Here is a 13579-nt window from a genome sequence, read left to right as displayed (position 1 = left end):
CTATGTTTGGGAAAACTTCCTGGGTGTCAATCGTTGGGAAGTTGGACGCATCACTCCACAGGATGGGATGAACAGGAAAGGTTGTTGGAGAGGCCACGAACAGCTGGCAGTGAGACGTGTTGATTTAGTTGCTCTGAAACAAAAACTTGGTAACCTGCTGCAAGTTAGTATTTTTTATTATTCCAAGGTTGCTTGTTTAGTTCATGTGGTAGAGCATGTGCAGAGGCTACAGTTGTAAGTTTGACCCCCAATGCTAACAGTCTTTTGGTGCAAGTCCCCCCCCCCCCCCCCCCCCCCCCTGTCCTGTCCCAGATGTCTGTTCACTCTTAAACTGTCCAATTCAAATGAAAGAAAACACCCCAAAATGAGTTTTTAAAAGAACATAACCACTTAAAAACAAACAGAAAACAAGACTGTATTTCTCAAGATTCACTGCTTTTTTTTTCTTGATTGTGTTACATCCTCTTCTCTCTCATCCTCAATCATGCTCCCTGGTCTTTTGTTTTCTTAAGAGTAGAGTAGAGTAGAGAAGCGTGTGGGAAGATGTGCAGCAAAAGTCAAGGTTTGGACTCAAATCCGGGACTGCCATGAGGACTTCAGTCTTTGCACAAAAAATAAAAGTAGTGTTTGTGTCCCCAAAAAGAACTGATTTACTGATCCTTCAAACAACCCAAATACTGGACAAGCAGAGATTTGAACAAGGTCAACTCTACCAACAATAGATGTCAGAAAACCCAGACGAGCAAGACGTCATTAAATGATACACTTTCAGTGGTTTTCTGGATACGAACAGCTGTGGTGGCTTATTATGTATGAAGCTAGCTGGGATGAGCTGAAGTCGAACAATGCTCCTCCTATGCACAGTCACGTCTTCCTGACATTCGAGCTCCGCTGTGTTTACAACAACACTGAGGGCTACCTTGGAGAACACCTTTACAGGAGATTTTTTTTTCTGTTTGCCTTCGGGGTGTTTTTTACTTTTTCTTTTTTCTTTTTTTCTTTTTTTTACCTCGCACCACACCCAACATCATTATGTGTAGGACAATGGAGTGTTTGTTTCAGTGACAGCCCATCTAACTTGACACGATGCTACAATGAGCGCTCCTCAGCCGCGTGCGTTAGCCGCCATGCTACGTGCTTTATTTGCAGCTTCAGACGTGCTTAATACCAGTCTGGCTCTAACAACATAACACAATGGCCCTTATTACCAGCTCAGTCAGCTCCTGTTTCATCTCTGGAGTCATTAAAGAGGGAGGAGGGGAACACCTAAACCACAGTGGTGACGAGCACACAGGCCCCGTGGAGATACGCACAAAGGGCTGAAATATTACGCTGTATACACAGAGGAGACGCCAGCCTCCCCTCTCTGAGCACACACTGGGGGGAAATCCACCATTCTTTGCTTTTTTTTAATGTGTTCTAATATAACACTGGGGAGGGGGGGTCAATGTCTCATTATCATAGCTTTGCACCTCTCCTTGATAAAGACAGGACGTGATAGTGCTTTCTCCAGGTCTTCTTGTTATATTGCCAACCTCTGGCCTCGCTTGGCAAAACAGAGAGAGAGAAAGAGTTGGTGTTGTCTGTCCTTGCTCGAGGACATCTCTGCAGAGGAGCTTTCTCCCAGCAACACAGCGGTGTACAATAAAAGAGCTACTGCCAGCATGCAGACCGTGAACTGTGTGCATATATAACACTATGACGCTGATGTTGCAAAGCTTGAAACCAATGCAATGCTGGAACTAAATATTAGCAAAATGTAATTAAATGACAATATTGGGTGTTTGTTTTTTAAAACATCAACATGTCGTCAACAGCAGAACTGCAGAAGTAGAAAACGTAGATCTGTAGATGACTTTGAAAAATAGAGAAGCAGGACTCCAGCTGCTGTTTTTTTATTCTTCAAATGATCCATTTTATGACCTGTTAGTCTTTCTGTAAGTCACTGTCAAATAACTTCCAATTCAGCAGAAGAGATTAAAGCTAACATCCATGTCCTCTGGTTAAAAAGCAATTATTCTAAACCAACAGTGACAAACAAAAACACAATCACAGCATTTTACATAACACTGACGGGCTCCAGAGTACTGGAGAGCACTGCAGTGTTAAAGTGGCCTCTTGTACATGCTTGGCGATTTAAAGTTATCCGACGCTTCCATCCATCCATCTTTGACCCGTGACCCCGCTCACAGCACCTAAACCCACCTGACATTTGAATGATATTTTTCGTGTTAGTTCTCTGAGAGACAAGATTTAGGCTGCAGCAGCACAGCTATAAATCCTTCCTATAGCATGAGAATGTGACTGTGACACACATGCCGGCAGCAGCAGGGGAGCTGTGCTAATGATTCAAACCTGATAAGCCCTTAAGAGTGTGCGCCTCAGCATGCATCCGTGCGTGCATGGTTGCTGAGCCGGAATGCTCCAGAACTGATTATCGCCATTTCTGACTTCCAAGAGTTCCCTGCTAACATCTGTCCGTAGTAGCTTCAAGTGAAGTTGATGTGCAGTGCTTTTCACATTGTTGCTAAGATGGAGGATCAGGCTGCATTAAAGAGTTCCTCGGCACATGCTCAAATTCAAATTAAAGGATGTAAGCTTACATGTTACCACACACATAAGGGGCGAGCAACCGCTGGATAGAAGAAATCAGGAGGATTTTTCGGGATGAGCGGAGGGAAAGGAAAACTGGCCTTCACATCTTTTGCTGTATTAATCCTCTTAAACGAGATTCCCCCTGAATTTTGTGGGTTAACCTCTGACTCTGAGGCAAAACTATGGCAAAATCAAAGCTGCCTGTCCTTAATCCTGATCTCACCAGGCACTCAATAAAAAAAAATCTGGATGGCTTGATAGCGGTCCTCACACACTCCAAAAGCATTTATTTTTGGGCCTAAGAGTCTTCGGAGTTCCTCCATCACGGTGAGCACAACTGGCGAGTGAGCATATCAAACTGCTCCGTTTGTCACTTCCTTTCTCCGAGAGACAAAATCCAGACTCGACCCTTTTTCTTTTTTTTTTTTCTTTGCCTGTGTCCCATTTTCCTGGCTGTCAGGCACCTGTCACATGAAAACAATGGCAGGGACCAAGTGGAAAACACATAAGCCTACCTATGCAAATCCTTCACTCAGCCAGAGACTGCAGGCTTTGAGCTGCACTCTTTCCCCGCTTTGATACATCACATTCAGGAGTCCTATCTCGACACACACGGCTTTAACGTATGCTCACTTTTTTCGCGGGAAGTGCTGCCAAAAAAACGACAGGGCGAGTGTTTGTTGCAAGGTGACAGGATTTCAAGGTTAAGGTTACCTGCTCATGAATACTTCATACTTAACATTTGCAGTAGTTTATGTGCACAGACCAGACCCAGACCGTTCTTTCACATGACTAAAAGGAGCTATCATAACTGGAGTCCATCATTCCACCGATTCATTTTAACGACCAATGGCTAAACGGTGTTGCAGAACACAAACAGCAATATTGCTGTACGTGGTGGTGGAAAAAGTCAAACATGTTTGTCGTTAGCAGAACACAACTCTCATGTTACATTTCAGAAATGGAACCCACAAGTTAATGAGAAGAGCACATTAACCCTATTATGATAACAATAACAAACCATAAGGCTATAAGGCAGCTTAATGCAAACCCTCTGTTTACATGGTCCTACAAAGTGCTAGCTAACTTGTGCCCTGTATTTTTTAAAGTTATTTGCAGCATTGTGCATTTTAATTCAGGGTGGACACAGAGCACGGTTTTCTCACTTCAAATCTCTTTCATGCTGTGTTGTCCTGGGTACATTCATTCCAGGGCAGGGTATCGACAACTCTTCATAGATTTCCAGTTTGGACAGCACTCAGGGAGCCTAATGGCTCCTGATTGCTGTGAGTGGGGGGAGATGGAACAGCTTCTCTCAGTTAGCATAATGCCTGCAGCGCTGTTTGTTTGGTCGGATGTCATTAGAAAGATGAAAGGGAAATGGGGGGGGGTTCCCAAATTTCAGTAATGCTGCAGGTGTTCATGAGATAGATCTCAAGGTAGTGGGACAGGAACACCTGTTAGCATACAATTAACCGAAAATGACTTTGTAGAGGACTACAAAAGAAAATGGACTCCACACAATAAACACAGTAGATCTTTTTGTAGGCAACAACAGAGGGGGACTTTTTTAAGAGAATAAAGGAAAAGGGAAATTCATTTCAAAAGAATAATATGGGGGTTTTTTTGCACCCACTCAAAACACTGTCATGGTCTGTCTGGCTGTTTGCTATTTCCCTGTGCAAACACACAGAATTGTGTCTGTTTTTCCTTGTCATGGGCCCCCGAGCAAGCTTTGTAACAAATGCAGAGACAGCAGGGAGAGTCGTGTAAATGGCACTTGTGTGGCTAACAATTAGCGTATTCCCAAGCCTACCAGAGTGCCCGGTGAGAGCTACTCTCTGGTGTAGAGTATCAGGGATCGATACACACGTGGCACAGAGAAAACCATTAATTCGTATTAATAATGGATTAGCAAGTTATCATTTTCATGAGGCAACACTTAGTGGAAATTTGTCTGATGGCATCAGCTCTGGTCGTTTTAATGGAACACTTCCATTAAGGCCTTTTCGGGCCATTAGCAGGCAACTTGTTTGCAATTAATTCCATATAAAGCTGCCTCCCCTGCAAGTTATTTACCCCGATAAAGTCAACTGCACTTCAGGCTGTTTGTTTAAACCAATAAACATAATGTTTTCTATCTGCAACTTCACTTTAACAGCTGAATACAGAGGAGTATTGTTTAGTCTTTAATTCTTCCAAAGGTTCACATCGCACGCGTTACATTTGATGTCAAGTGGCCTAAAGTGCTAAATAACATGAATCAGAGTCCCTCTCTGCGTGATCAGTGTATTTACATCATTTAACATCATTCATCGCTCTCAAAACTGTCAGATCCGTCAACTTGAGCTCGTCATTTAAAGATTCATTTTTGCAGCACAGTCCAACAGCTCCCCTCTTGTTTTTGCTGGCTGCCCGAGTTAAACACTGTGTGAATATTTAACACTCAGATGATTGGGCCGACAACTCCTCCAACACAAAGGTTCAACGTTCACAACGCCAGACACCCTGAATTCAAACACAACAAGGGCAGAAACAGGTGGAGTTAGCTTATTTCTCAACGTGTTTGAACAACTTCTTTCTGGATGGTCTGGTTTGGTTACACTTTCCACTCCCTTATTGACAGTCAGCTCACACTGCATTCCCTCACGATAACACACAAACCAAAGAAACTTTCTTTTCAGGGTGATAGTGAAGTGGCTGAAGATTGATGGAGCGTTCTTTGCGTTATCAGAACTTCAGTGAAATCACAAGAGCTGTGTGATTCATCATCAGTTAGATACTGTACTAAAGACAAAACGTCTAAACCTATGGAAGAAAACAAAAAAACATCAAGCTCTTAGATCGCCATGTGTGGACCACGAAGACGTGCTTTCAATCAGGCCTTCCAATTCGTCTGTGAATTATTCAAGACAGTGGAGAAGAAAAAGAACTCTAAGTGCAATTACCCTTCACTCCCCTCTTCCCAGTGTGAGCAACATTAATGTAATGGCTTTCATCTTCTCAAGCCGATTATGAACAACGGAGGAATCTCTAAAGGCTGCTGTCGCTCTCCTCTTGTCTGTCAGTCAATATGTGGCATTTAAAAAGGAGAAAACAAGAAGAAGAACCATACAGTGTTTTGGTGGTCACTTCCTTAAATGGGCATTTAGAAGTCATTGTTTCAAAAACAGGCGATCCTAAATGCTTCATTGTGTACCTGGTATCACACTATTGAGCGTCTGAGGTTTTATATTACATCTGCTGTTTCAACTGGCGCCCAACCTAAATCTTGTCAAAAGATGACTCACTGCTTGTGGCTTCTTTCAACACGCCTTATTCCTTAAGGGAAAGTTGAACAGACATTAGATAAAGGCATTGTACTATGATTTATTTGTTATGCTTCTTAAAGACAAAAGTACCTTTGTTGCCTTATTACATGAGGACAAAAAACAGAAAATAATAGTGTTTTAGAGACATTATCGTGATGAAATTAGGGCACGCTACACTTCATGTTTTACAGCTTTCCTCTCCTACCTTAATGGTCACATCCTTTATTTCCTGGTGATGGCTCATCATGCTATATTCTCAAAGTAATTCACGTACAGTCTAAGTACAGCTACCGCTGTGGACAATACGAATGTATAATGACTGTATCTGTGATGAACACACTTCAATAAGTATGTGGCCCAAACCTACAAGCGAAGCCTCCGAATGCCAGATGAACTGCAGAGCTCATCTGCATAACCCCAAGGCTACATCACCTCCAATGTTCATTTGGTTCACTTGATGAAATGTTCTCATTTGCACTGTCATGAAACTAAGTGTTTTTTTTTTTTTTCTATTCTGGAGCTGTGAAGGACGAGTGACTTTTGCATTTGAAGGCGTGCGTGGGCGGCTAACAGAGTGTCAACCTGGGGACACTCGCATGCAAAACGAAGACGAAGAGGGATTTGGAATGCAGCTTGAATATGTAATATAGTGTATGGCGTGCCACCTTTGTAATGGAAATCCAAACGACTCTGTAAAGTTGCTGTGGGAGTATAAAAGGATATTTGGGCTACTGATGGAGGGCTTTGTTAATGCTGCTGGGTAGAGTCCAATGGTCACCTTGGCCCAGACCCTCACATTAATAGACCGGTGTGAGGAAAATGTTAAGTGTGTTAAGTGATCCCAGGAGGGGGTGGGTTGGTGGCTCCGAAGCTCAGATGGCTCCTGGCTTCTTCATAGATCCCATTTTGGGGTTAGCTCGCCATCCATCACCACGCACCCCCTTGCGACCCCACTAAACTCATTAATTTGCCTCCCCTAGATTAGCCCCCCCCCCCCCCCCCCCCAAGAGATCTCAAAGAGCCCCTACCATTGTTCTCATCGTCTCACCCACACGGCCCAGAGGTCTTAAGTAATTCAACTCTCCCCTAGCCAAAATTGAGGGAGAAATTAAATCATGGTACCGTAGGGACGTGGAGCAACAAAGAAATCCGCCTGTACATGTGCCAACAGGCTCTTTGTTGCTTCCCTTATGATTTGGCTTCTTTGAAAAGCTAAGGTGACCGTTTACCCATGAAATAGTTCCCCCTTGAGATCCTGTGCTATATGCTGCTCCATGTCCACAGGCTGTTGGAATTGAGCTAAATGTCTTTAAATGCACCTAAGAGGATGCTCCAAAAGTAAACAATACATTGGTGTGTGGAAATACGCCGGTAGGTAATATGATTATGTCCCAGCTATTACAAATGTCTCCCTATTCAGTGGAGTCTCATCAATTATCAGAGTATTATAAAAACAGATTTTGGACTTTTCACTAAGGCCTCAAAAATGTGTTATACGTTCAGATTTCAGAATATAATTCAAGTCTTTCACAATTGTGGTTATTATGCCGTATTCAAAATCAAAGTAGAGACAGTGTATGAATGAAATAAGTAAGACATCATTTGAAAAAGAGTGACGTTTAATTACAGTTTGTCGATAAAGTCGTCACTGAGGAAGCAGAATTAAAATCTAAGCGTCGTCTTATTATTATTATTATTACAGTTATTGACATTGGTAAAAATCATTTAAAGGTTGAAGCATGATCAGAAGTGGTGCAGTGAATATAAACATTCATGCCATGTTTTATTTTCTTTTTTGGGGGGTATTTCATATTCTTAAGTTAATCAGAATCGTTGTATCCTGACATTATATCATGGGCCCCCCATGCTTCCGACGCCTACCTTTCTCCATCCGCCCTTTTCTGAAGTGACGCTGGTCATCCTGTGGCATTGCTGAGTGCAGGACAGCACCGAGTCTGGGTGACTGCCTCTGGCCCTGCTATTGAGCTCCCTAATTAAACTATTAATCTCACGCCATTAACCTCCGACGACCCTTTCTTCCCTCCATTCTGACATTGCCGCACTCGATTATGAAAACAACTTCCCATCAGATCTCCACAACCGCTAGATTGCATCCCTCCATCACTCCAATGTGCTGATTTGTTCTCACGTACAGTACATGCCCCTTTTCCCTCGCTGCTTTCTCTGAGCACATTTTCCGAGGTTTAGTCCTCCCTCCTCCTCAGCCTCTCTCTGTGACTCTCTGGGTGATGTGTGTGGACCACAGCTGTGTGTTAACTGCATTACTCTCCAAGTGGCTCTCCAAGGTGGATATGGTTACTTTTAATTAAAAAAGAATCAATTTCCATCCCTGTCAGTTTTTGAACTGGGTGACCATATGGACACTCAAAAATACAATCCAATTTCCAGGCCCCCAGCCCGCTGTCTGGCCATCTCTCTTGCAACCACTTTGGCACGTCCATCACATCAGCCCATTGTAGGAGTAAAAAAAATTGGCAAATCAATTTACAGCGCTTGTCTTATAGGTTCATTTTCTTTAAAGCACACTAACTATTGAGGGTTATTCCTGTCTAAAGCAAAGGGTACATGTAAATTAAGCAGAGTGGCCCCATGGGAAACCTCTTGGTGGACTAGTCATCGGGCAATAAAGGAACACAATGGCGACCAAATGTTCTAAAGGACTAAAAGAAAAGACAATATTCATCTATTGATGTCACAGTACATAGGGGACCACAAATAAGACACTAAAAGGTTGCAGCGTGAAAAGTCACTTCAACTTATGAAGCTAATTATGGTGCCATTGTAATCCTGCCGCCACTGGGAGTGAACAGAGCAGGCTCGGGCGCAAAAGGCCCCGCTGGTGTAGCTGCACCTCACATGAAAAGCAAGCGAAGATTATAACATGGTAGCCACCAGAGGAGAAACATACATCAAAAGCTTATTAAAGCCAATGAAATAAGTCACTATGACAGCACTACAAAAAGATAACCATTACATTTAAGTGCTGGGTATGTGTGACTTTGAGGCTGACCTTGTAGGCCACTGGTCTATTGTGTACGAGGAGGCCGTATGGGGAGCTGCTTGATTAGGCTGAGCTCCCTGGGGATCGATGGGACGTCTGCGATCAGCACTCAGAGTAATCACACTGTATTGTGCGCCTTCTCAATGACGGCGTAAGATGAATGATGTCATGTGGCCGTACACTGATAGTGCCGCTCCAGGATTTCTTGTACTTATTTGTGCTTGTTAAATCGCGACGAAGTGACCCATCTTGAGAGTCAGAACAAACAAACAGTATGACAACAACGACCATTGTGATGCAGCCAACCCTGAAGCAGCAGTACACAATGTGAGACAAAGGCAGATGAGTGTTTGTTATTGAGTGATTAAACATGCTCACATTTGCTACCTGTGGTTTCTGCTGAACTTTTTCAAGGACGACACAAGGATACCAGACTGAACCCATGTAATCACAAACCCGCCCGACACCCTGCCCATAATATCTGTCTGCTATATGCCCTGTAATACAGGAAATCCAAACCAGAACTATCAAGTTCACATAACTAAGTTGCATACAAATTACAGACATCAAATGCATGCAACCCCTATATTAGCGGTAGGTGTTATTTTTGCCCCCCAACTGTCTTATTTTAATTCTATGTCTGTTTGCTTTGCACTCTGGGTAATTGCAGGTTAAGGCTCTCTTTCCATGTGTGCGTGCATCAAACTACAACCAGAGGTTAACCTCGGTGCAGAGCCAAGAGTTATTTTTGTTTTATCTGTCTTTCAAGCTCAAATTCCATCTCTCCTTATTCGATCTGTTCACAACTGTTCGCTCTGTTGTTATTCAGAAATGATTTCATTACCAAAATTAAAGACTCATCTTGCTGAAGACAGAGAAACAATGAGCAAGATAACTTCATTTAAACAACTAAAGATACTCTGGGACCCAATCTGCACTGATCAGCTGTTTGAATAGTTACCACAGTGCAAGAACACACTATCTAGATGTTTCTAAGTGTGTGTGTATCATTAGATATTTCTGTGTTTACTGAGGGGAAAACTGCATTTAAAGAATGAGTGGTCTGCATGGAATGAATTCTACTGAAGGACATCACCATGCTGCTCATTTGATGAATGTTCACATACACTGATATCTGCCTAAAGCACGTACATAACAATACTATAGCAGCATAACTAAATAATCAAGGCCCCATCCAAACTCTGGGCCAGACTGGGCATCAGCACACATTTAAATAACATCTTGGCAACTTCAGCCCCCCTGATACTTCCTGTGTTTTCTTCTTAATGGGGCTCTTTTGTGCACGTGCAATTGAATCTGCTTTGTTTATTCGCCTGGGAGCAATTAAAACATAGAAATGCACATGCACGTAATACAACGTGACGTAGAAGGTATATGCACAACCAATGCATCAATTACTGTAGAGCTCATTAGCTTTCTAATTAAGAAGATTTCCTTCAGACAATTCATTATCAGAAGTTCAAACCCTCAGTCATCAGAGTACGCTACTTTAAATCAGGACGCACAGCAAACTGTATCTTACTGCAATAGTTTTAGAAGAGCAGCATGAGTGGACTCGAGTTGAATACATGTCACTGTGTTTGACTCTGGGAATGGATTCAGTGCAGTGGGGCACATCTTGCTGAAGTAATTCTGTTCCAGTCAAGGTTTGATTCGGTCCGATCCCATTACAGGCAGAGCGAAGACACTTCTTGCTGGACTAAAAGAAAAAAACGTCAGGAGTGGAAGAACTTTTCTCCAAGGTCAAGTTCATACCAAAACTGTGCAGCGCCCCAGACACCCCGCAAGAGACAAAAAGGATGATAACACAGAGCCGAGTGAGACGAGGCAAAGGGGACAGGAAAACAAATCCCGCCGGACCCTCGTATTAGAGGACAGGGCAGTTGGCGTTTGAGGTGGGGGGAGGGATGGATGGGAGGGGGTCGAGGTATAATTGAATTACAGTGACCGTATGACAGCACTGTAGGTGAGGTCATGTGTTGAATTAATTCTGTCCCTGACCTCTTCTGTGGCAGGGCAAAGCCTCTTGGCCGGCCCTGAGACCTAAAGCGCAGCGACGGTGACACGTCTTTCCGAGTTCCTTCTTCCAGCCAAAAACCGTCATTCAGATTGACAGCCGGTCACAGAGGCCGACGGCACTTCAATCCTTGTGCTTATTTTTAGTATAAAGGCTAACGCTCTCTACACCTTGGGACATGCATTAGAGAAGCTGCTATTTCTGTTCGCTACAATACACCAAAGACGTGCGAGGTAAACTGGATCGACATGTATATTCTACTTTAAAAAAGAAAGAAGTACAGCTGGTTCTATAAATATCCATCCATTAAGTTAATGTGCAACACCGTCCCTTTAAATGAGGAGAATATCTTTCACTGTGTGTGTTTGTCATTAAAGTTGTCAAAGTTTAAAACCATGTGTTTTAAAATGATATAATCTCCACTTTTTAAATATAACCCAGACTGTATGCAGCGCAGGTAGCTTACCATTTCAAACAATTAAAAATAAGAAATTGACACGTTATTGAAAGCACTTTCATGTGTGTCTCTGTAGAGTCCAATCAGTGCTGTTTGATTTCTACTAGTATGGAATTAAAGCTTCAAACACTGTTATAAAACAAACCCTTCTCTTCATTAAAATGCTCCTAGTGTTACAAAAAAAAGATCAGATACATTTTCCCATTTGTATGTGGAGGTTACTTACTGTCTGCTTGAGAGGAGAACACCATGCAGCTGAGTAGAAGCAGGAACAGCAACGCCCCTCTGGGCAGGAGGGGCACTGCCAGGTGAATATTAGGCACCATGTTCCAAGTTGGCACTGCTCCCTCCTCGGTCCCCAGCTAGACACGTCCCACTCTGACAGGATCAAAGACTAACACCTGGGAGAAGCAAACACATGCAGAACAGGAGGAACATTAGTATTCCAACTCGGTGTGTATTTGCATAGATTTGAATGAGCTTAATAACACAGCAAAGCAGAAATATCAAAGCAGAAGTGGAAGAGCAAAAACAAGACGGACTTTCTGTACTCTGGCGTGTAAACAGCAGCGCACAAATCTGGAGATCTTTGGTCGGGATCAACACAACATCCGATAACCTCAATCCTGCTCGGGGCGAAGGGAAATACAAGCGAGGCGAAGGCAACACGCAAACCGCCGTGTATGAGCCGAGGAGTTACAAAACAACTGCATCACAGACGAAAAGCAGGAAAATTATTGGAGGAAATGACAAGAACAAAGTGGAGGTCAGGACACAGGGTGAAGCCCCTCAGCTCCCCCTTCACAACAGGGATCAGTTAAAAATCCAGAGGACCTCCGAAACAGGACTCCCCAGGGGGGCCAACCGCCCACTTAATGTTCCCCATTAAGAAATTGGAAGTGTGTCTTCCAGATGGGCTCAAATCACACAAAGTGCCATGATCTCATAACATGACAACACGTATGCATACGTAAACACACAACACACCCCGGGGAGTGGTGGGGGGGGGGGGGGGGGGGCAAGGTTGGTCAACAAAGCCGCAGCAGCAGGTGTACCACAAATGAACCATAATTAAGCATGCGATAAAACAGAAAGCCCGGCTCCATCTTCTTAAGTAGTGGGTGGAGACGCAAAAACAGAGGCCGTCCCTCAAACAAGTCCAAACAAGCTGTGATTCTTTGTCTTTTTTTTTTTTTGGTAATGACATTAGGGGAAGGAAATGACTCAGCCGGCTGATAAGATCGCCTCCATGACCTTAAGTTTGTTACAGCCCGCAGATTCAATGTTTAATGCCATTAGAAACAGAGTTGCAGTGTGTTCCCATATACTAGACAAACCAAATTTCTTATCCCCTTCACTCATGCCCATGGCCATCTGGGATGAGTAATCATAGCGCTGTAAAGCAGACCACATGCAGTAAGGATAGATATCTCTCTAAATTAAAGCAGTGTCTCCAGAGGGAGAAAAAAAAAAAAGGAGCTCAAATGAGAAAAGTTTGAAAAGTTGGAAAGTAAAGCCTACTTTTTTTTTCTTTCAAGGACTCCCTGACAACGATTCTGTACCGAGCTTTTACAAGAGGCCCGTTGGAATTGAATTGAAAATGTCTCCGCTTGTCTGTTCAGTCTCACTTTTGAGTTGAGAACGGTGACTAAACAATACTTATTGCTGATATTTCTGGAAGAAGAAGAAGAAGAAAAAAAAAACGAAAGAGAGACATGCACAGTGTGGAATATCTTGAGGCTTCCTGGGTGGCCAGTCAGCTTTAGTCTATTCAGTTCGGCCAAATAAGTTAAAGTGTCAGCAACACAATGCCTCCAGTATCCTGTGAACAAAAAACAACATTTCCATTCTTAAGCCTGTGGAGGTGTTCAGCAGCCCCATTACTCATGTAGCCATTTCAATGTGCGAGGAAACACAGGAAAAAAAAAATGCACACAGCGGGCACTTCTTTGACCACCCTCTTTGAGAAACGAGACCAAGGAAATCACTCTGCAAGGCAAATAGTTCAACAGCTTTCCTTGTCTCTATCTGGGCTCTGCATTGGCTGCTTCCGAAAAGTAGAAACGTAGAAAAGCCTTTTGTGTGTGTGTGTGTGTGTGTGTGTGTGTGTGTGTGTGTGTGTGTGTGTGTGAGTCATGGTGCTGGTGTTTCACCTT

At 43.3% G+C, this 13579-nt stretch overlaps 1 protein-coding gene across 14 annotated transcripts in view; it reads right to left on the bottom strand.

Annotated features, from left to right (window-relative positions):
• Nucleotides 1–13579, bottom strand: part of ptprfb (protein tyrosine phosphatase receptor type Fb) — a 170486-nt gene that overhangs the window by 100174 nt on the left and 56733 nt on the right. For all 14 annotated transcript variants that reach the window (XM_079348478.1, XM_079348471.1, XM_079348481.1 and 11 more), the window contains exon 2: nucleotides 11650–11824. In XM_079348478.1, coding sequence (XP_079204604.1) covers nucleotides 11650–11749 — 100 coding nt within the window. In that variant the 5' untranslated portion in view covers nucleotides 11750–11824. The remainder of the gene's footprint in view (nucleotides 1–11649; nucleotides 11825–13579) is intronic.

Source organism: Symphodus melops (genome assembly GCF_947650265.1).
Source record: "Symphodus melops genome assembly, chromosome: 7".
In the NCBI taxonomy this organism is placed as follows: domain Eukaryota; kingdom Metazoa; phylum Chordata; class Actinopteri; order Labriformes; family Labridae; genus Symphodus; species Symphodus melops.
Note: the sequence above shows the minus strand (reverse complement) of the source record. Positions and strands in the feature narration are given on the sequence as shown.